This window comes from Trachemys scripta, chromosome 1 (assembly GCF_013100865.1).
Source record: "Trachemys scripta elegans isolate TJP31775 chromosome 1, CAS_Tse_1.0, whole genome shotgun sequence".
In the NCBI taxonomy this organism is placed as follows: Eukaryota; Metazoa; Chordata; order Testudines; family Emydidae; genus Trachemys; species Trachemys scripta.
The window spans coordinates 37850341-37874722 of NC_048298.1; the positions used below are offsets into that span (position 1 = coordinate 37850341).

Below are 24382 nucleotides of genomic sequence, written 5' to 3' on the forward strand. Positions count from 1 at the left end.
CCCATGCCATCTGAAGGGAACATCTGGCCACCGCAGTACCTTCCTGCACCAGGGTGCCAAACTTTGGGCCAGATGCTGAGGGAGGGATTCCCTGAACTTCTTAAGACCGTCCCGGCCTAGCAGGGCCCGATGGTCCACCACCCGGAATTGCAGGCTGGTGGTTGAATAAATTTTCCTCCCAAATAAATAGAGTGTTTTGGCCTCTTTGTTTTTGGGAGTCGAGGAGGTGGGAACCTGCTTGTCCTTCTCATTGCCCACTGAAACCTTTGGCTGGCATGAAGTACTTTTTCTTGGCCTGTTTCGAGGTGGGAGGGATGGAGGAGGGGGTTTGCCACAGGGTCTTGGCTATCTTGAGGACCCAATCACGTACGGGCAAGGCGACCCGGGCAGGCATAGAGGCCGAGCGGACATTGAAGAGGGTGTTCTCCTGCTCCGCCATCTCCTGCACCTCGAGCCTCAAGTTCTTGGCTACGCGCCAGAGAGGGGCTTGATGTTCCCTAAAGTCATCCACCTCTGGAAGGTCCCACGAGCACCTCGTCTGGGGATGACGAGGAAGATTGGACTGCTGGTGGAGGTGCTGGGGTCTCGAGCACCTTCGGAGAAGGAGACTTAGGGATGGGCAAAGGTTCCTCCGCCCCAACCTCGGAAAGGGCTTCTGGTACTCACCGACTGATGCTCCAATACAGCCACCAAGGAGTGCTGGGAAGGGGACATCACCACAACTGGTACGCCTGATGCGTTCCAATATGGCCACCACATTGGCCACTGGCTGTGCTGCCACTGAAGTGCCGCAGACAAGGGAGCGAGCTCCGGTGCCCAATCATGCTGATGGGACCCGGAGGAACCACCTTCCGGCGACCAGGGAGGAGCCGTCAATGCCTATGTTTGCTTACTGGTCATGGCTACTGGTGACTGTTGTCCAGGCATAATTGACTGATGACTGTACCGGGAAGAGCAGTGCCGGTGCTGGGGAGACCAGTGCCAAGACAGGGAACATTCCCACTGCGCCGGTGATTGGGACCAACACCTGGAGGACGACCAGTGAGAGAGTGAGCGGTGCCGGGAATAGTAGGGGGAGCGTCGACCCCATGCCGGTGAGTAGCGCTGAGGGGATCTGGATGTCAGCCTGGGTATCTGACGATGCGACTGGGACATGCCCCTGGATTCTCAACATGGCAGAGAAGATCGATGTCATCTGTCCATTGATAGGCAGTGTTCCCCTGTCCCCTAAAGGGTCTTAACGGCAGGCTTGCCCTCCTGGGGAGCCTTAGTCGGGTCCTGCGGCACTGAGGTAGTCACTGGAGCAGGTGGAAACCTGTGCTCTCTCTGCACCTGGGGACCCTGCGATGACGACGGTGCGGGCAGGGGAGTGGGTTCCATTCCACTCCCGGGAGTCGGTGGCAGACCTTTAAGGGGGCTGGGAGCCCCAACTGGGGAGGAATGATCACATGGCTCTGCAGTAGCTGGGCAGGCAGGCCCAGGCCCCTTGTTAGGTAAATAAATAAATTAGTTAATTAATGGAGATACCCCATCTCCTAGAACTGGAAGGGACCTTGAAAGGTCATCGAGTCCAGCCCCCTGCCTTCACTAGCAGGACCAAGTACTGATTTTGCCCCAGATCCCTAAGTGGCCCCCTCAAGGACTGAACTCACAACCCTGGGTTTAGCCGGCCAGTGTTCAAACCCCTGACCCTTCATGTTCAGTGCTGGGGAGCACTTCTTGGCCTTCTTCTTCAGCACCGGCGAAGGTGAGCAGTGACAAGAGGAGCTGGGTGCCAGCGGTGTGCTGCACTGTGTGGTGCGACCTGCATGGATGGCTTAGAGTCCACCCTCCACCCGGCTTCCATCAGGAGAGCCCTGAAGTGGATATCCCACTCCTTTTGGGTGCGGGGCCAAAAGTTTTTGCAGATCCGGTACTGCTCCCTAACTTGTGACTCCCCCAAGCACTTAAGGCAGCTGCTATGGGGGTCACTCACAGGCATAGACCTGTTGCAGTCCGAGCAGGATTTAAACCCGGGAGACAGGGGCATGCCCCGCCTGGGGCGAAGTCCCCGCTGGGACCCTAACTACTAACAAGCACACACTTAACTACTTAACACTACTATATGCAAACTATATACAAAGGCCCTAAGGCACAAAGTTCAAAAGGAGAAACCGCTAGCTCTTGCTAAGCAAGAAAGAAACTCGGACCACCACAGGAGGTAAGAAGGAACTGAGAGGGCGTAGGGATGGTGGTGCCTGATATACTGCGGCATAAGTGCGGCACTCCAGAGGGTGCCACAGCCAGCCCTATGGGTACTGCTAAGGCAAAAACCTGCAACGGCCGCACACGTGGTCCAGGGCCGGTTCCAGGCACCAGCTTAGCGAGCAGGTGCTTGGGGTGGCCACTCCTGAGGGGGGCGGCATGTCCAGCTATTCAGGGGATCCTTCACTCCGACTGGGGAGGTTTTTTGGGGGGGGGGCTGCTTGGGGCGGCAAAAACCCTGGAGCCGGCCCTGACGTGGTCGCGTGAACACCCAGAATGAAATCAACATGAGCAAGCACTCAACAAAAAAATAGATGTTAGAGGAACATTGCTATGAAGTTAAGCACTCAATAGCTAGGAAACACTAGAAGAACCATAAAAAGAAGAACAGGAGTACTTGTGGCACCTTAGAGACTAACAAATTTATTAGAGCATAAGCTTTCGTGGACTACAGCCCACTTCTTCGGATGCATAGAAGAACCATGATTGCTCATGGAAACTGAATGCATACAAACAGGGATGCAGAATTAGGATAGCATCTTTAATTACATAACATACTATTTTTTCCTGCAGGACCCCTATCTAGTTTGTTACAGAATTTGAAAGGTGTGTAGTGAATAAGGCAGGGAACTGCCAGATGAGAAAGCATGGTCTGTGGTGCAGGGAAACAGGCAGGCACACTTTGGAAATTCACAAAATTTAGAAGCAAGTGTTGAACAAGCTCTACTGCACATGTGCAAATGTCAATTTGGGGGGACTGATAAGTCAATCAAATCTAGACAGATTTTCATGAGTACAGGAAAAGGCACATCTCTGATCCCGTCTGCCTCATTTCAAGTTCCTGCTGCAAACATTGGAAGTGCTAGAGCTGTTCAAAAAATAGCTGGAAAAAATTAACTTTGACTGAACTATTTTTCCACTAACCTCATGCATGGAAACGACTGCACTGTTTTTTGCTGAAACTAGGAAGAGATCAAGAAAAAATTCAGCCCAATAGGTTGAACTTGGAAAAACTTATAAGCAAATGATAGATAATGGAGGATTACAATGGTAGTGATCATCCCACATAAAATAAATGGGAGGCAGCACAGTGTCCTTACCTTGACCTTTTGGAGTGGGAGGAATTGTAGTGGGAGGATCACAAATAATAGTCCCATCTCTCAACTCTGCAATATTGGTTGTTTCACCAAACTGACACCAAAGCGTGTCACTTTCAGTTAATTCTGGCAACGGACTTACAGTCAGTTCTACCTGTAAACACAAAGGCATAATTCTACTTCAGAAAAAATTTCACAAAAAACAACCACCACTCAAAAAAAAAAAAGAGCAAGGTCAGAGACAGATTAAGATGGAGACTGATTAAGATGGAGACCGAGTGCTTTTATGGATTTTGATGCTCCAGGACACTGGTGTGTTAATTACTGGTTCTGTTTTTATAGTTTCTCATTGTCCCCTTTTTCCACAGCCATCGGTACTACAGTCAGTAATTAGATAGCCTCTTTTCCCCCCTCTGAGACAGCTTACTTTAGAAATTACAGCATTTCTGTGGTGAATAGATGGACCACAATGAAAGCTTGGATGTATCACAGGAAAGAGTAAATTAAATGGAGGATAGTGATTTCCGTGTTATTTTCACAGTTTTGATTGTGACTTTTTTCCAGACAGATGATTTTCTTTTAGATTATTCTCCAGCAATGGATTTATTAAAATGGTCAGTTCCCTATGGACACTCACATCTTGCTTATCTCCTGATTGGGTTATCACAAGGCATTCTAGAATAGAGCTAGAGTCAAAGACCACTCGGGAAGTCTCAGCTAGAGCAGAATGTATCTGCCTGCTTGCTTTAGTGTATTACCCATAGAGAATACATAAAACCAGAGGGAGACCTGGCTTTCTGTTCACCTTCAGGTACGATTCAAGTCATAGATTTTTATCTAATAGAGCTCAATATGGTTTGAGTGTCTTCTCTCGTTCTCTCTATTCTCCACCATATCAGTCCTGATCAAATGGGACACTTTCACTAATAGTTTTCAGATCTGAACATCTGGGGATATTGACAGGGTATTATCAGTGGTCCCAACTCAGCAGCTTGCTTCCACTGGTCCATTAGAGCCTGACTTTCAAGACTTCAGCAGGATTCAAAAAGGGATTAGATATTTATATGAATGAGGAGGAATACCCAGAGTTGTAACAGTAAAGACTAAAACAAAATGCAAGGGTTTTGGAACAGATATGAACTCTCATGCTTCAGGGCTTAAAAGCTGAACTCTAATTGGGGTCATACTGGTTTAGTGCTGAGCTTTTCGCACCTTCCTCTGAGGCTCCTGGTATCTGCCACTCCGAGAGACAGAACACTGAACTAGACGGACCACTAGTCTGACCCAATGTGACAATTCCTGTGTTCCTACTACTAGTTGACTTTCAAAGCATGGTTTAAGGCTCAACCGTTGACTCAAATTTCTGCCTAAGTGAGCTGCAAGTGGGTACTGAGAGGGAATGGAACCCTCTTGGAGATGGCCCATTTAATTAACATTAATGTGCTGTGTATTATTTTAACGTTTCATACATGTGCTTATAGAACATACTGGATAAGTGATTTAATAAACTGAAAAATAAACAAAAGCTACACAAGTTTAATCAATTACCTTCAACTTAAAAAAACTATTCCCCATAATACAGACAAACGTAGCCTAGACTCAAACAGAAGCATTTTGACAACCATAACAGCATGTGCCACTTCTATTTACAGCTAAAGTTAAAAAACAAGCAAACAAAAAAAACACTCTTCTTTGTAATTGCAGCCTGCAAATATGGCAGCTAAAAGAGTAGATGTAGGCTTCTTTCAATACTATTTCAAATTACCACCGCAAACAAACAGATATCGATAAGTATTTTTCTGATATGCTACTTATAGCAACTGTATGTGTACTTTAAGCATACAATAGGCAAAACGTTTATTTTTCATACCTTGCCAGGGGCTTTGCGACTCATATTTTGAGGATGCGCACTAGTAATATTCATGCATACACCATCTGGACTCCACAGCCAATGGTTCGGCATATTAGCTCTTTCACAGTCTATCTTCCTTGTGCAGCTGATAAAAAGACAACACAATATAAATATGTAATGCAAAGCTGATTAAGATCAGTGTTCCCTGTTTTAAATGACTTCTTCCAAAAAAAAAAAAAGTTAGGTATTGACAATTTCACTTTCAGTTAGAAGAGGTTTTTAATAATAACACAATAGCTGCTTGTAAGACATCTGAATGATAAAACAAAACACAAATATTTTCCTATAAGCCATTTTACATTCCATAAAAATAGACAATCCTGCTTGAAAGATTCCCCTCCAGGTCCATCTTCTGGCTTTTTTAGCTACTATAGGAGGCAGGGGTATCAGGGGCTGTGGCGTCTCACTAATAGGTAAGGGGGATTGTCACAGACGGAAGATAGGAGGCAGACAGGGAAGGTGTCATTGGTTCTAAGAGGTGACAGACCTCGTTTTAGGAGGGAAGTTAGCTGAATAGGCCCCACAAAACTTTGGGTCAGCCTTGTACACCATTTACACCTCTTGTATGGTGCCTAGCACAATGGAGTCCAATCCTGATTAATGCCTCCAGACATTTACTCAAATATTAATATTAAAACAACAGCATTCAAGTAACAATAAAATCATTGTACTGTTCTAATAGGCACACTACCTTCTGAATATTGTAGCTATATAAACTGAGTGTGTATGTGTACACCCATATATACCTACACACACAATTGGTGAAGTGCTGTGTCTAATCATGGGTTATAATTTGGTGTAATGAAGTAAAACTTCAAAAATGAGTTCTAGATTTTCCTTGTAAATTAATAAAATACTAGAAAATGTACAAAAATGCATGTTTGCCCGTGTCTCACAGAGACCATTAATACTTTGCAATATTGGGGTCAGAGGTTATATCAGAAATCTGAAGGGAAATCTAGGGAAAACTGCCATTTGTATGATATATGACACAGCCTTCAGCTCCCAGTAGCCTAAGAGGAGTTCAAGTTGAACTTGCTCATATACTCTGAATCCCCAGGTTTATATATATGCTAACCGACGTACAGACTGATAAAGCTATAGTGTATTATACAAACCTGCATGGAATGCATAACCTTGGCTGGCGTATTCTGTGTTCTGCTTCACATCAAGCTTGTAACTTAATGTGATGGTTCAAATTTTTAGACAGGAAGCAAGAGACCTGAAATTTATCTGCATACCATAATTAAATAACGCCTTTGTGCGGACAGCAAGCACTCTTATCATGAAATCCCAACGGCTCATGACAAGGGGCTAATTAACCTAGCAGTCAGAAGCAGAGCTATAAGGCTGTAGCCCCCTATTCTGACTCCATCAATGCAGCGTAAAAACAAGAGACATTCCAAGATTGTTCAGCACATTCATAGATAACGAAGTTACTTACCTGTAAGGATCTGCTCAGACGGTCCGCTAGAGTGTTCTGGACACCAGGGAGGAACGATGCCATGAGATGTATCGAGTGGGCAGTACAGAACTCCCATAGGCGAATGGCCTCTTGGCATAGGAGAGACAACCAGGCTACTCCTTGCTTATTGATGTAGAACATGGCTGTGGTGTTGTCTGTGAGGACTGACACGCAACGGCCATGTAGGAGACCGAGAAATGCCTGACAGGCTAGGCGCACCGCCATCAGCTCTCGAACACTGATGTGCAGAGCTAGTTGGGATGCGGTCCACAGGCCCTGGGTATGGTGCTCCCCACAGTGAGCACCCCAACTTAGAGATGAAGCGTCTGTGACCAGGTGCAGGGAGGGTTGTGGGGCGTGAAACGGCACTCCTGCGCAAACCGCTTTGTGATCCAGCCACCAGGTGAGAGAGGTCAAGACCGAGTTCGGAACCGTGACCACCATGTTCAGATTGTCCCGATAAGGACGGTACAACTATGATACCCAGGCCTGAAGTGGGTGAAGCCGAAGTCTGGCATGCCTGGTTACGTAAGTGCAAGAGGCCATGTGTCCCAACAGGCTGAGTCATGTCCTTATTGTAGTGATCGGGAAGACCTGGAGTCCGTGGATAATGTTTGTGATGGTGTGAAACCGAGTGTCTGGCAGAAGAGCTCGGGCAAGTCTGGAGTCTAAGACTGCCCCGATAAACTCTATTCTCTGGGTTGGCTCCAGAGTAGACTTTTCTTTGTTGAGTAAAATGCCTAACTCGTGGAAAGTTTGTAGTATTATCTGGGCGTGAGTTTGAACTTGCTCCCTGGTGCAGCCGCACACCAGCCAGTCATCTTGATACGGGAACACCTGTATCCTTTGTCGACGAAGGTATGCTGCCACGACAGCCATACATTTGGTGAACACTCTCGGAGCCACGGACAAGCTGAAGGGAAGGACGGCAAATTGGTAGAGCACATTGTCTACTACAAATCGAAGGAAGTGCCTGTGTGGGGGGTAGATTGTTATATGAAAATATGCATCCTTCATGTTGAGGGCAGCGTACCAGTCTCCAGGATCCAGGGAAGGGATGATGGTCCCCAAGGAGACCATGTGGAACTTCAACTTTACTATGAATTTGTTGAGTCCGCATAAATTTAAAATGGGTCGCAAACCCCCTTTTGCTTTGGGGATCAGGAAGTAGCGGGAGTAAAACCCCCTGCCCCTTAACTCTGGCGGAACCTCCTCTATGGCCCCCATAGAGAGGAGCCCAAAAACCTCCTGTATAAGGAGACGCTCGTGAGAAGGGTCCCTGAAGAGGGATGGGGAGGGGGTTTGGGGGGGGGGGGGAAGAAATGAAGAAAACTGGAGAGCATATCCCCTCTCTACCGTGCGAAGGACCCAATGGTCCGAGGTTATAAGGGACCAAGCACGGTGGAAACGGGAGAGGCAATCCCGAAAGAAAGGGAATGGATCCTGGGTAGTGGCTGGCACGCCGTCCTCGAGCACACCTTCAAAAATTTTGCCTAGGTCCTGAAGGTGGTCTAGGAGGGCCTTGGTTCTGACCGGGTTGGGGGCCGGTCGACCTCCGTCTACCACCTCGCCCCTGCCTTCTGGGGAAGTCCTGTCTTGGACGAGGAGGGTAGAACCTTTGTGGCTGGGGCCTAAAGGCCTGCACTGGGGTCCTGGGACATGCATCCCCAGGGAGCGCATGATGGTTCTGGAGTCCTTGAGGCTCTGCAACTGAGAGTCCGTCTTGTCAGAGAAAAACCCCTGGCCCTCGAACGGCAGATCTTGCAGGGTCTGCTGCAGTTCTGGCGGTAACCCCGATACCTGGAGCCAGGAGACGCATCTCATGGCTATCCCAGACGCTAGTGTCCTGGTGGCAGAGTCCGCTATGTCCAGGGAGGCCTGCAAGGAGATCCTAGCCACCTTTTTACCTTCCTCCACTAGGGCCCCGAACTCTTCTCTCGAGTCCTGGGGAACCAACTCTTTAAATTTACCCATGGAATTCCATGAGTTGTAATTGTACCGACTCAAGAGCGCCTGTTGGTTTGCGGCTCTGAGCTGCAGACCCTCCCGCTGAGTAAACCTTACGCCCAAACCAATCGAAGCGTTTGGCATCCTTCGATTTGGGCACTGCCGCCTGCTGACCATGACGCGCTCTTGCGTTTACTGAGGAGACTACTAGTGAACACGGCGGAGGATGTGTATAGAGGTACTCATGGTCTTTAGAGGGGACAAAGTACTTCCTCTCTACACCTCTGGCAGTGGGAGGGATGGAGGCCAGGGTTTGCCATATGCCATTAGCGTTAGCTTGGATCGTACGAATAATGGGCAATGCCACCCGGGATGGGGCATCAACTGAGAGGATGCTCACCACCGGGTCCTCCACCTCCACTATCTCCTCAGCCTGTAGGTCCATGTTCTGTGCCACCCTACGCAACAAGTCTTGGTGGGTCTGAGGCTGTTGTACTCGCCACCGCCTCATCTGGGGAGGATGAGGACGACGCCTCAGAGGGTAAAGGATCCAGATGAGGGTCCGGCTCCAAGGGTCCCTGATGTGCAGGATCCCCTGCACCAGGATCTGGGGCCTGCATGGGTGTCGGCACTGGAGCCTCCATGCCCCCTGGAGGAGGACGGGAGATGGTGGCCTCAGGTACCCTGGGCTCAGAGTGTGCCGAGTGAGAGGCCGCTGGTGGAGCTCCTTGAGCTTGGTGATATGCCCATGGGGTCCAGAAAGACCAATGTGCAGGGTCCTGTCTAGGGTCCTCTGCCCCCTCCTACCAATGACCCAAGTCGTCTGCAGCCTGACCCTGAGCAGGGTATGCTGATTGGGAAGCCCCTTCCGACGAGCGAGACGCCAATCTTGAGGGCCAGGGTGGTGCCGAGCGTGATTGCAGGGGCTCGTCCTGGTACGGTGCCGAGCGGTGCTGGTCCACAGGCGAGCCGTCTCTGTGCGGTGCTGGTGAGCGGTACCGGGATCGAGAATGGTGCCAATGGCCATGCCAGTACCGGGATCCAGATCTGGATCGCGAAGACAAAGACCGCCTGTAGTCTCGGTGCCAGGAGCGGCCTCGCGAACGGGAACGGCGCTCATACTGGTGCCGGGAACTGCGTCTGGACTCCGACCGGTACCGATGCTCAGGTCGATGGCGAGAAGTAGACCGGAGCCGGGAGGAAGATCTGGGCCGCGAGTACGACCGGCGCAGAGATGAAGATCGGTGCCGGGACTGCGAGTGGCGTCGGGACCTGCTCCGAGACCGGGAGCGGTGCCCCAAGTCCACGCTCAGAGATGGAGGGCGTATCAGGGCAGGCTTGCCCCTGGATTGCACCGTGCGAAGGGGATGCGGTGCCGCGGGTTGAGATGGTGCTGGCTCCGTAAGGGCAGTAAGGTCTTTCGCCGTTGCAAAAGTCTCCGGCGTAGAAGGGAGACAGGGCTCAACCACAGGACGAGGCGGTGAGCCAGTCCGCACCGGACTCAACAGCCCTACACCTGGTGCCGGAGTCAACGGTGTTCACGATGCCTGTTGGACGGCAGCGTCCTGGGTCTTGCGGGGTCTTTTATATCCCGGAGACAGGGAACGGCGCCGAGGGGCTTGCAGTGGACACGGTGCTGAGGGAGGACGGTGCCGTGGGGCCTTATCCACGTCTGCTCATGGTGCAGTACCGGAGGGTGCCGCTGGGGTGCTGCGCACCGAGGCGCTCGGTGCCGGAACTTGGCGCACCGAAGGGAGATCTGGGCTAAGTGCCGCCTCCATAAGGAACTGCTTAAGTCTAAAGTCCCGCTCCTTTTTGGTCCTGGGCCTGAAAGCCTTGCAGATCTTACACTTGTCCGTCTGGTGAGACTCCCCTAAACACTTCAGACAAGAGTCATGAGGGTCTCCCGTTGGCATAGGCTTAGCACAGGTCGCGCACGGCTTAAAGCCAGGAGCCTTGGGCATGAGCCCGGCTGCGCGCCAGGGGGAAAAGGGGAGATAATAGCCCCCTTAGCCCCCGCTAACTATTTATAACTACTCTACAAAACTATTAACAACAAACTACTAATCTAAAAGTATATAACCAACAACTATCTACAAGAATGAACAAGTAAAGCTAGGGAGAGTGGAGAACAGCTATGCCGTGCTCTACAGTTTCAACGACCGTCGTGGGCGGTAAGAAGGAACTGAGGGGGCGCTGGGTCGGCTGGGGTATATATCCAGCGCCATGAAGGTGCCACTCCAGGGGGCTCCACAGCCGACCCACCGGGTGTTGCTAGGGTAGAAAATTCTCCGACGATCATGCACGCAGCGCGCGCACACCTAATTGGAATTGATCTGAGCAAGCACTCGAAGAAGAACTGCATCTGTCTGGAGACTGACTGCTCCCGTGGCACTGATGGAGCTGGAGGAGTTGCAGGATCCGTAATCGGTACCGATGGATCCGGCAATCGGTGAGATAGTTTTTTGGTCTTGTGAGTCTTGGAATGCTTGGTTCCTCTGTGGCTGGAACTCGTGGATAGTGCCAAGTCCTTCTTAGACTTGGAGGACGATATACTGCCATACTTATGTGCATGTTTCCTTGGTTCACAGCTAGGCCTGGCACGGGGTCCTTAGCATTGGTACCGGTGGAGCCCAATGGAGGATCCACAGTAGGGGGAGGGCTTTTCACCTGTTCAGGCCGATGTACTGGAGGGTTCCATGGCCAGGATCCCATGCCGGTTCTAAGGCAAACTCCATGATGTGTTTCCTGAGATGGAGACCCAGTTTTCTTGAGTATGGACAGAGAAATAGAGGCAGATACTGCATCTAGATGCAATGTGGGATTCCCCCAAGCAGTACAAACAGTGTTAGTGCTCATCGCAGATGGAAAAGTAGCAGGGAGCACAGATTTTGAACCCATAAATAATCTTCTTCGGCATAATCTAGTACCTAAGCCTGGGTACTGGATGGTGTGGGGTGGGAGGGAAGTTTGGCTGGAAACCCTGCCAAATTAGCATCCCAAGTCCTAAATCTACTATGAAGAAGGAAAAATCTAACAAAAAATACAAAATAATAAATCTAAACTATAAACCGTACTAAGAGTCTTCTTGTAAAGTTTTGGAAAGTACATCACAAGGAGATAGAGTAGAATCTCTGACTGGGACCATGCGGCGATGAGAAGGAACTGGAGATGCCAGCCACCCACTGTGTCCTTTATTGCCTTGGGCAAAACCATGAGGCAGCGCAGGCGCATAGCCCCTATTGTATTCCACTGAGGGTTATCACTCAAAGAAGAATACATATTTCTAATTAATAATTTAGTTGCTTACATAGATGGCAGTCAAGTGTCAGTTCCTATGCTCCTGTGATTAGCTGTGAGCTCAGCATACAATGCCTTGCACTATAAAGCAATTCATAATAAAACTGTGTTTGACTGATTTATATTTTATGGGATTAGCAGTTCTCTTCCTTGCTGTCTTATTTGCTTGCCTGCTACACCCAGCCATATAAGGACTTTCTCTATGAATAGTGTCAACCCACCCCACACACCACCTGCAAAATATCAACAATACTTACTTCCCCTCTATTACACACCAGCCGCAGTAAGGATCCTGTGCTTGAGTACACAGCGCACAGTTTGAGTAACTAGCACATTCCTGGACAGGAAGACGAAACACCTGGAGAATGAAGATGAAAAAAATCCAAACACAATATGAACAAAGAAAGTAAGGACCAATTTAGCTCAACTTCATTTCTGAAGAAAGTATACCACTTGGTTTCACCATGGCCACACAGAGACATATCAATCACTTCCCTAATCCTTGACTTGTTGACTCTGTGACTGGAGTCCAATTTCACATTTTTTTCTGCTCTATTGCATTGCAAGTCTCATCTAATTTTCTGTCCAATATAATGCGATATTTTGGATAGTCAACATGTAATCTGGCCTTTACTGGAAATGAACCCTTCCATCATTTTTCCCAGATTAGGCAGGTGCCTTCTGGAAATCCCCATTACAATGACAACAGTAGGGCAGAAACATTAGACACTGCACAAACGGCTTTCCACTTCTGAAAAGAATAGCTGCTGTAGGATGGGCATTTCCACATGTCTAACTTTGAACTGATTGGCAAACACAGCCATTCCAGTTCCTTTTATGACTAGAATGCCCTTACATTTTAGTTGGTGCTATCACCCAGTGCTTGGAAATGCATCCAGAAGTGTTATTTCTATCCGGCAGCAGTTCAGCATGTTCAAAAGCAAGAAAATTTTGAAATGTCCAGAGGTATCTCAGTTCTCTATTCATATCCCTTGTTGCCATACAACAAATTCAAGTGGAGAAATTGAAATAAGCAATGTAAAACTATCAAACGAAGCACTAGGGGAGAAAATAGCAGCCATGCTACTCATACCCCCAGCAACCACACTGCCTCTGCTTTTGATTTCCTGTAGTGATGGGTGTAAATAACCTTGTTTTCCTTTGTTTTATGACAAAGTGAGCCAAGATGTTGAAATTGCACAAAAGCTCTTGAAGGAAATAGGACATTCTTCTTTCTACTGACCATTAAGATTTTCTTCTGAAGACTACAAAAACTTTGGCAATCATAACTCAGTCTTTTTTTTTTTTTTTTTTTAAGCAACTGGCAGGTAGCTAAAAAATTACTCTGAAAATCCAAAACATGGTTCTTACTTTGCACATTAGCAATTAAAAAAAAAGCTTCAGTATCTGACAGTTCCCATCTATTGAGATGTGTCCTTGTCCCCATTTTTTCTTTTTCATACTGTTTTTACATTTAGATTTTTACTTAAATGGAGTTCAGATCCTGGAACACTTTCTCGCTAATTGGTACTATGGTCATGAGTAACATAATATTAAAAGGGATGATGCTCTCGCTCTCCCTTATGACAAAGTATTTGTTTCATAATCCTGGCAGGCAGGAACAAGCCCTAAGAGATATTATATTGTCTCTACAAGTTTGATGTAAACTTAATGGATTAAAAAAAAAAGCTGCTCCGTTTAGATTGTGAGATTCAGCTTTAAAAGTCAAACAAGCTCATTTTACAGATTTTCTGACACTTATAATCAAAGAGATTGGTAAAAGCTAAACAGGAAACAAGCCAAGAATAATGGCATGTAACTGCCACAGGTTGCTGTTTTATTCCCAATATGGGAGTTAGCTACCATGCCAAATTTGGGAGCCTACCAGTTCTGTACACTTTGAATAAACCAAAATAGGTATGGCAGGGGTGATGCAGTCTTTTCCAATTTCCCAGTGAAGCTGCAGGGGACTTCTCCTGATCTCTGCATGAGCTCTGGGAATCAGGTGGGAGGTGGCTAGACTTTAAAAAAATGTTTGCTCCAAACCACCCACTGCTTATTTACACAACAGAAGAAAACACTGAACAGATGGGAGGAGAAGTGAATCAGGAAAGCAGGAAACTCTTTCACTCTCTGACTTTACTCTCTATTTGCTTCTTTACCATCTTTCCACCAGTTCTAATGTTTTAAATTAGATACACCAAAATATCTTCCAGCACAATACTACCTAGTATGTCTGCCTTCACTCTGCTATAATGTCCCTGCTGTGGTAACCACATAAGACCCAGCACTTGTTCTCTGAGTGACAAGGTTCACTGCATCTGACAGTTACCGTTTAGCACTGAGTACCTGTATCAGCACAGATAGAGTCCTTAAGTTGTTTACTTTAGTTTAAATTGGTCTTACATTTGCAACTCTGCACTAGATTCTCTGACATATCAATATCTGATCCCATATCCACATGGTACACTAGGAATAGAAGTACAATTTTCAACATTTGTTTTCCCCTCCCTTCAATTATGCTGTTTTATTTCTTCGCACTCTTAAGACTTTTAGTCTCCGTCAAGTTATGTAGTTACTAAAAGTAAGTGAGGGGGGGTTTGACTGTTCATTGCGATTAATGGAATTACATTGCTTCCATCTTCCATATTTATACAGCACCTACTGTTAAATAACAATAGTATCGAAGCAGAATACATATTTTATGGAAGAAAACTAAGGTTAGGTCTATCCTGCAACAAGCAGTGTGAAATTTGCAGCTTGTGTAGATGTACCCACACTAGCTGTAATCTAGCTAGTTTATTAAAAATAGCAGTGAGGACATGGCAATGTGGGCTGTACAAGCCTGCCTGGCTCCCTGGCTATGTTATCCCCTTGCTACACTACACTGAAGCTGGTACCACTGCATCCTCACTATTTTTAGTGAGATAGTTAGAAAAAAGCTAAAACCAACTCCAAATTAGAGCGCCCATTGGAGTTTAGACTGACAGATTCACAGCATTCAGAATTTGTAGTCTACACTACAATGCAATCTTCTGATTTGTTGAAATTGAAATGCCCTGCGGAGACAGTGTAATAGAGTTTTTGACAGAGTTTCTCCAGAAACCAGGCAGGGACCTGACAGAACCTAGTCTACCATGCAACTTTTGAAATCTGGTTGTTTTCCTGCCTCCTTGCCTGCCTGGCTACTCCGCAGCCCTCCTGGATGGCTACTAGGGACGCCAGGGCTTTCCGGTTTCATGATTCTGGGCGGCCTGCCAGATGGCCTGTCCCAGAGCCTGGGCACCTTTCCCAGTTTGAAGAAGTTTGAAATTTTGCGGGTTTGTTTTGAATCAGAATGGAACCAGATTTTGAAATACTGCAATCTTCTGAAAAACAACTACCTTCGTAGTATCTAGTCTACACAATACGTACTTTATCATTCATTGAACTGATTCATTTCCCCCTATGGCATCTCATGTTAAAGCCATTATTCTCAAGACAAGATTTCCACAGACACTCCCTTACCCCTCCCCACCACCATAGTCCTTTTGTCACCCACCCAAAGTGTCCATCCTTCCCCATAGCTGTGGTGGCACTACACTTCACCTCAGCGTTCTGCCCATCATTAGTACCTCTGGAACATTCCTCACCCACCACTCTACCAGTGAGTCTGTTGATGTTAGTGACTGGCAAAAGTGGCTTCCCCTGCCTGTACAGGTGAACCAACATCTGTTGCTCCCAGGCTGGCTGCTCCAACAACCACCAAGAGAAGTGGGGGGAAAGGGGAAGCAGGTAGGATGATTTAGTTGGTGTTGGCCCTGCTTTGAGTAGGGGATTGGACTAGATGACCTACTGAGGTCTCTTCCAACCCTAATGTTCTATGATTCTAGTAGCCAGGTGCTGTGAAGGAGCTGCCAGAAATTTGGCATCCCTTCCTGCCCCCTACTGGTTCTCCCTTCTCTCTGACGGAGCGCCACCCTGCCAGACAAGACGGGGGGAATCCCTTAACTTGGAACTGACTGTTCCCTCTATAATAGAGGCAGCTCCTCTACTGCTGACTGGATTCCTTGTGCCCCAAGCAGTACAGGGACTCCTGGAACATTTGGGGTATTGCCACCTTCAACTGTTCTAAAAACATGCATCTGGCCTCTGAAAGTAATTAAAAAAATAATCATCTGGGTGTTTTTTAATTTACTGTTTTGTTTTTCAGGCTTTAGGGTGCCCTTGCTTCACGTTTTCAAGCTTTTCTCTGTACCTTGAGGACCAGAAACCTTTTTTTTTTTTTTTTAAGTGAAAACTAATATTCTTGCATTCTCTTTTGACTCCAGCAGTTGGGACTTTGAGACCAAATATCCCGAGACTCACCATTAAAATCATGAGAACCGTCAACACCAGGCATTTGATTTACACCCACTGTCCTTGGTTTTACAGTCACCCACCTTCCACTTGCCCAGCTGCTCCTCCCTGCTGGCATGAATGCAAAGTAAAGAGAAGCTGAAGCAGGCAAAAGAAGGAGCAGACAGTAGCCACCTTCTCTCTGCTCTGCCTTATGCCCTGAAACACATTTTTCATTTGTTGGCTACTAACTGTGCCCTCGTTAGCTGTAAAGGCACGTATATAGACATAAATGGAGAGGTAGCCGAAATCATACCAAATGTGAAGGCTCATGAAAATAATTGTGAATTATAAGGATCTTTTCAGATATAGTCGCACACCTCAAGTTTTATAGACACCTTCTCCAAAAGTAAGATACTGTACCTTGGTTGTGGTCATCACGTACAGGTTCTCTTGGGTAGCATCAAGGACAAGGTCATTCTTTACAGGTTTGTCTATTTCAATGGGAACAGAGCTGTATTCATTTGCAGGAGTCCTCAGGAACACCTGTTTAATGAAAGACGGGTGCTTAATGCTGCTATTTATTATTTTGATTTACTTTTAATGAAAATCCTGTGTTTACTTGTGTCTCTCAAATGTGTGTGTTTGGGGAAAACATTCTAATTTAACGAAATCTATTTCAAAAACAGTAAACAGATCATGAGGCATGAAAAGAAACCTCCCTCCATTCTATGTATTTCACACTTGTATTGATTTTTTAACCAACTTATATTATTTAGACCAGTCAACTTAATAGAGTCTCTACTTCATGCCTTCGTTCATGTTGGTTATTTACTCTTATATTATCCAATGGAGTTTGCTCCGAATTTCAAACTATATGATATATGTGGTTATCCATTAACATTCAAGCAAAATAATTTTGCAGGGCTTCCTAAGTTAAGATGATCCATAACGCTATATGTAGAAATGAAGGCTCACCCCTCACCCCAAACCCAACAACCTACAGTCACAATTTACAAGAGCCTTGTCTATAGCCCTCATATTGCCTTTCAGATTTCTACAGTCACTGGAGGGGCAGATTATTATAGGATGAGAATGGAGAATTACAGTCATAAGAACTGTTCTTAAAGTAACTGGCCTTGAATGGAGATAAGACTAAAGATCTTTGCTGTGCTCACCATACAAAGTGCTAATTAAATATATGTGGTAGGCACACTATTTATTGCCCTTACTAATGTCTTATGAATGAATGCAGTCTGAAATAGCCAAAACCTGATGACCTTTCTGTGCATTCTGCAAAAGCTATGCATTTGGCAGGACTTTGGGGGAAAGCTGAAGGTGTATCTATGCGGAGTGGTAGGAAGAATTAAAAGTTTCCTGCTTTGATTTGATTTGATTGGCAGGACTAGTTCATTCATTGTTTGTACAAGTTTTTGTGTGTGTGATGTAGGGTGGTTATAATTTGTAATTGTATGTTTAATTGTTAGAGCGCCTAGTGCTGTTTGTGTTTTCTAACAGTTATTTTTTCTTCTTTTTTCCACTACTTTAAATGATGTCATATGTGTGATACTAAATTAAACAGTACATTGCAGGAGCTGGAGAAGTAATTCAGAAATAGCCTATGTACTCTTTAAAATTAAGAAAGGGAAGTGCAGAAAGAATCTACACCTGAAACTCTGCTTTACCTTTTAAAAGCTAATTGTCTTTAAACATGCTACTGCCACAACTTGAAACATTTTAAATGTGTTCTAGTCCTTTAAAAGTCGGAAACATTACCTTAAGAATTCTACCAAGCGAAGTTCCTAAAAATGCCACCGTATGCCCATTTTCCACTGTCACGGTAACTGCTGTTAGATTCATCCCCTCTTTCTGTAACAGCGGCTTCCCAACAATGTTTTTTGTGCTTCCCAAAGGGTATGGTAAGTGTTCAGAACCACAAAGGAAATTTTTGCTTGCACCCTAATAATGAATGGAGATATAGAATGATGTTAAACATTCAGATCAGTAACTCCTAACTCAGAGCACAATGCAACACTATCATCACAATATTACCCTATACAAGGATGATTAGTTGAGAATTGTCGCTGTTTCTGTATCTTATTTGAAGGACATGGAGTGACAGGAAGAAAAGCAGAAGCATAGCTCTTCTCCTCAGGACAACAGCAAAGCAGATTGATAATTACAACTGGTCCAATACATCCCACTTTGTAGGAGCCGTTTCAGATTGAAAAAAACCAAACCAAACCTTTGTTCCTATTTCCTTAAGAAGATATAAAAAGATATTAAAAACTAACCAGTTTGTACAATAAAATAAATAGGCTTTAGGTATTTTTTGAACCAAAAATACCCGCCATTTAAAAATGTGACTGATCTGTTCACACTATAAAATGATATATTTAAACCAGATTTTGGTTTGTCAACTTAGTGCTGTTGGCAGAAGAGGTACAGTATAGGCAGATGCTGTGCAAGCTTCCCCACATCATCCTGCCAATGCACTTTAACCCTGACCTGGAGAGACTACCTCTAGAAGAAGGATGTTTTTTCCTCTCTGACTGTTCACACATTAGCCTTCCTACTTAATCTGGTATCACAAGGTTGCCAGATAGTCACCTTTTAATCTTTAATCCACTCCTTCCCCTCCTTAAGTGATGCCAAGTCCTGATCACCATGCAAAATTCCAAAATTTCATTCTCACAAATTCAGACACCACAATAATCAATACCTCAACTCAGATGATCTTTTTTGCTTCCTAAGCAAACAAAGCTGGGAGTGTCACAGAGGCATCACCCTAAACCGCAAGAGCAGGGGGAAAGGAGGAAGGGAATATTTTGGCTAGCTAGATTGAAGTCTCTCCAGACAGTGAAGCAGTGTTATTGACAGGCTCTGAAAGTAAAGGGTGACCACCATTTTATGGAAATATTTGGGGCCAAAACATGGTAGTCATGGCCTGGGCAGAAAAAATATGCAGACCTCCTTACACTCAAAAATTAGAGTCCAGTTGAAAAACAACATTAAAAATGCTAGACCACCCAAAAAAAACAGTCTCAAGGTTTTTAAATAGCATTTGAAAATTCACAGATTCATGGATTTTAAGGTTAGATGGGAGGAGAGGGATAGCTCAGTGGTTTGAACATTGGCCTGCTAAACCTAGGATTGTGAGTTTAATCCTTGAGGGGGCCACTTAGGAATCTGGGGCAAAATCAGTACTTGGTCCTGCTAGTGAAGGCAGGGGGCTGGACTCAGATGACCTTTCAAGGTCCCTTCCAGTTCTATGAGATAGGTATATCTCCATATATTTATATTCACTATGATCATCTATAGCCTGATCTTGTGCATTACACCAGCTATGGAATTTCACCCAATAGTTTCTACATCGGAAGTAATACTTCCGTACTGCATAAAATAACTTTGTTGAGCGCAATAGCTTGTGACTGAATTAGAATGGACCTTTCAGGAAAACATCCAACATCAGTTTAAAGGCTCCAAGTGATAATGGCTTTACCACTTCTCTTTGGTGAGCTATTCCAATGTCTAATCTCTTTAAAAATTGCATCTCATTTCCAATTTGATTTTAATCAAACTTCAACTTCCAGTCCCATGATCTGATTATGCCTTTGCCCAATATATCAAACAGCTACCCAGTATCAGATGCTTTATTAGATTTCATTTCCCATCACAGTAAGTCTTAGACAGAGCCTACAGTTGAGGTTCACATTACCTCTGGATGTGATCCACACGGTTCTGATCCTTCTGCTAAAAAGGGTTTATAAAACTCTTTTTTTTTATCTGGTTTAGTGTAGCATTCCTCCCGACATTCTTCCATCTTTTCATTGAGGTGTCTCAAGGAAAACATACACATGGCTGATTTGAGAGAGCCATTGTCTTTGTTGAATTTGCTGAAGAGCGCAAGAAGCACTTTGTCACCTGATGGGACACTACTATTCTCCTGTCCCGGTTGGGCTATGCTCTCAGCCAACTTTTCTCCTGGGGTAGTGACATAGGCAGAATGACAGTGGTCATATGTGCCATCATCATCTGGACAGCCTAAGTCCATTTCAAAGTAAGAATAGTAGTGGGGATCATTTTTGCACAGACGTGCAATTAGTGTTCGATTTTTAAGGGGCTGTTTCTCCTGCTGATTAAAGATAAAATAAACATATTGATCATATTCAAAGACCGCCACAAACTGCTGCGTGTTTGAGGAGTGATATACTGACTTAATAGCTGTAGAGTCTGTATAGGTTTCAAAAATGTCTTTCCCATCCTCACTGTAAAGCTGCCTAGTGCTAATTATTATCCCATTATCATTTGGTCCATTCCCTTTTCCAACAAAGAGCAGTCGTTTTTTATTCAGGGAGGTGATTAGTCCCACAGTTGATACAGTCTCATCGTTGCTTGCCACAAAGGACTTTTCCCCACCGCTATCAACATAATAGGTTATATTTGTAATGTTCTCCAGCTCTCTGATAGCACAGATTCCCTTAAAAAGGCTCCCACACACAACAATTTCTCTTTCTAGTTTATCCAGCAAAAGTAACTTGTTGAAATTGTCAGTCAATTTTGCTTCACTGCACTGATTTTCAATGGGAGGAGTGCACTTTTTGTGATCGTCTTTTGGACCCGTTTCCACAGATATCTGTTTCTTCAGGTCTTTTGTAAGTTGATGCAGGTAATTTACTGCTCCTAAATAGACAGTCCCGGTATCATTATTCACTGTAAGGTGGTTTAACTCTGTGGGACTTTCAAAATGCAGTTTCTTAACCTTGGATCCACAGCTGACACAAAAACAGCTCAAAATGCTCAATGTCCAGATCCATAAAGCCATTTCTATGTAATACCTAAAAGGGAAAGAGAGAAAATGTAAGACATCGGGAAAATAAAGTTTAACCTAACTTTAGTAATCTTAGCTTTAAAAATATTGATTTATAACCAAACCTCTGAGAATTACTGGGGTTTTCTGAAGTGTCAAATGAGGTCAATTGTCTTGTGGGAAAATATGAAGGTGAGTGAGTATGGTCACAGAAATGACTGGTAATCCAAAGGCCATCAATGAAGTCAGGATGTGCGATAGGGTGGGAGGAAGGAGAAGTGACGATGCTTTGGAAGGTTTTATGTTCTGTATGTCCTTTTACTGGCTTGTGAACATAAGCCAAGAGCTTCAGATAGATGCTGTTTGGTGTGGGGTTTAATTTAGATCAAAATCTAAACAAATACAAAACTTAAGAATTCAGAGTTATTAAACAGCAGAATTATGGGAGCTTTCTGAAAGTTTAAGTGCCTGCCAGCTAAAAATCATATGGCAATTTCTCTGAAAGTATAAAAAAGGATCAATCTTTTTACATATCCAGTAACTCTAAATGCAGTATAACACAAAGGATTTAATTTTTTCCATTACATATTAGCAATGATCTTTCTAGCTAAAATGTTCACACTGAAAGCTACTGGATTTTATTGATTCCGTGATGCCCTTCCAGACATTTGTTAGTTGAGGAGCTGGTGAGTTGGAGAAGGAAAGGAAAGAGAACTGGAATACCTGCATTAATCCAAAGAGCAACAATCGCGGTCATGCCAGGAAATCCTTCTAATGGATTAAAAGTTATAGCAATCATGCTAAATTGCTTGGGAAAAAACTAATCCATTAGCTTCATTAATTTTCAGTAAAGTAGATTGGTGTTTCAGCATATAGAAATTAGACAGTATCTTGTTAAGTAGTTTGTGAGCCCTCTAGTGGTGTGCACTGTGTTGTAGGTTCTAGAAACCATCCAGACTACCGGTATCTAAACAGTTAGGCTTTGCTTGTTTGTAAACAGTAAACAGTTATTTGGGACCCAATTCTGCCTGCGTGATATCTTCATATTATTACCGTTGTCAAAGAGCAACAAGTATGTATCTCTTTTCAGAACTAGATTTTCAAGAGCTAGTTTTATTCATTCCTAACTGCATGAAAAGCAAATGCTCTGTAGATATGTCCAGCTTATCTTCCAATAACTTTGAGAGCTAGATATTTGTTACAGCAACTCCTAGGGTGCAGCGCTCCTGGAAGCCAAAAGCCAAGCTACCTTTCTTAAGATGGCCTGCTGGGGGAGGGAATGTCGGAGGGTTGTGTGTGTGTGTTTTTTTTTTTTTTTTTTTAAACCCCTCTTACTCTGTCTCCCTTTCCCCAGTCCACCTGCTTGCAACCCTGCTCTTGCAACCCATTCCTGCCTTAACAGTGACTTGGGAACCAGCTATTTGTATGCACACTGGAACCTAGCCATCAGCCTATCTGCCTGCTCAATGAATTCAAGCACACTACAGCTACAATGGAGCCTGAGGTGTTTCAGGGACAGCCTATACTCCATTGCTTATCACAGCACACAAATTCAGCAGGAAAGCAGAATGACAGATTACACTTAGGCAGTGTTGAAGCCCAGCACAGAGGCAGGAAGGGGGTGGGGATCTCTACAGCAGGTAGGGAGGGACTGGGAAGTATTATGGGACCCACAGAAGGTTAATCAGGGAGAATCGCTCTGGGTGATTTTGGCGCCAATCTACATACAAGATGCCACCAAAATTAAAAAAATGGTTTGAATTCACACTTCTGTTTATTAAAGTGCCAGTCTGTATGTGATTTTTATTTTGATTTGCCTTAATGGCTTTAAAAAGGGCGAAAAAAGGAATTTAAGGCATTCTTAATCCAAAACAAGAGACTGGCCACACAGAGCCTTGTACCAACACAAAAAGCATGAATTAAAAACTGATGTAGGTAGTTGGTGACAGTTTGCACAGACAAGACCCTAGTGCTTATATGTCAGTCGTCGTCCCCCCCCCACCCCCAATTTAGCAGGAAGAGCAGAAAGCCAAACACAAGGAGGGTATGTAAATCTGGAAGAGATGTATGGGGGACACTGGCAGAGCAAATGGGAGTGTGAGGGCAGTACTGTGAAGCTCAAGCACTCAGAAATCGAGAATCAGGCCCTAGAAAGTCATGAGTGTCTTTAAAAAATACCTGTATTCTTATATTTGCCTGCTTGTTTGCGAGCCCTTAGTGCTTACATTTTCAATCTTTTCTTCACAATCATGAGGGCAAGACACTAAAAATGAAATCTGACATTTCTCACATAAATTAGGTCTCCAGAATATTTAAGGAAAACCACAAAATATCGTAATATTAACAAAAAAATAAGAGTTGGCAACTTTGTGTGGGTTGCGTGGATGAAGAGAAAAAGGGCATGCTGAAACCATGAAGTGGACTCTAACTTCAAATCTTGCTAGTTGGCCAATAACACATCATTACCCCTATACTCATTAAGGGACTGATCCAAAACCCTTTGCCTTCACTGAACTTTTGATCAGGACTTTCACGTTTTAATGGAAGTTGCTGTACTTTTAGGAGTGTCAGCTGGTGTGCAGAATAAGCCTTAACTTTTAAATTTTCCTGTGATTACTGATGTGTGTCATAGTCTTAACACTCAACTTTGTTTCTTTAAATAAAATATCAAATTTTAATAGTATATAGTTTGTCTTAACTATGTAAATTTCTTTTTAGAATTCTCTTGAAACTTCTATTTCAGAAGCTAATTGCATTTGAACTTTTAAATAGACCAGCTGATTGATTGAAATTATATTAATGCCCTGTGAGAGCTAAGCTACTGTGTGCTTTTATCTATGACACTCAGGCTGGCTTCCCAAACATGGAACATTTTGCAGACTTGCAAAAGTTAAATTCTGATGGTGGGGAAGGAAAGCATGCATGCCCGGACATGTAGGTATAAGGGTGGGGGGTAGATTATATGCAGACAGAAATCTGGCAAACAAATATGAACCAGTAACTCTTCCTTTGAAAAGTTAGTTGTGTGACTGTCTAGTGCCTGCCTGATGAGGAAAGGACTTGGAAAACTATAAGGGATCTCAAGTCAAATTTGAAAGACCTGGGGCTGTGAAAGGAAATGGGTCACCAGAAAAGAGAAATAATTTAAAACAAAAAGTAATCTAACAGGGGAATGCCTTGTGGGAGGGTACAAGCCACATGAAGTGCTAAAGCCGAGTAAGGAACTGAAAAAAAGAACCATATCCCTGTGCCAAAACAGAAGTTAAAGTTGGCAGCAATAGCAAACTCCA

The 24382-nt window shown here is 44.7% G+C and overlaps 1 protein-coding gene across 1 annotated transcript in view; it reads right to left on the reverse strand.

Annotated features, from left to right (window-relative positions):
• PLXNB2 (plexin B2) overlaps positions 1–24382 on the reverse strand; it is a 346449-nt gene that overhangs the window by 74645 nt on the left and 247422 nt on the right. The window contains exons 4-9 of the mRNA XM_034767793.1: positions 20001–21120; positions 18059–18241; positions 16706–16828; positions 12223–12323; positions 5212–5338; positions 3345–3495 (exon numbers count right to left, since the gene is read on the reverse strand). Coding sequence (XP_034623684.1) covers positions 3345–3495; positions 5212–5338; positions 12223–12323; positions 16706–16828; positions 18059–18241; positions 20001–21120 — 1805 coding nt within the window. The remainder of the gene's footprint in view (positions 1–3344; positions 3496–5211; positions 5339–12222; positions 12324–16705; positions 16829–18058; positions 18242–20000; positions 21121–24382) is intronic.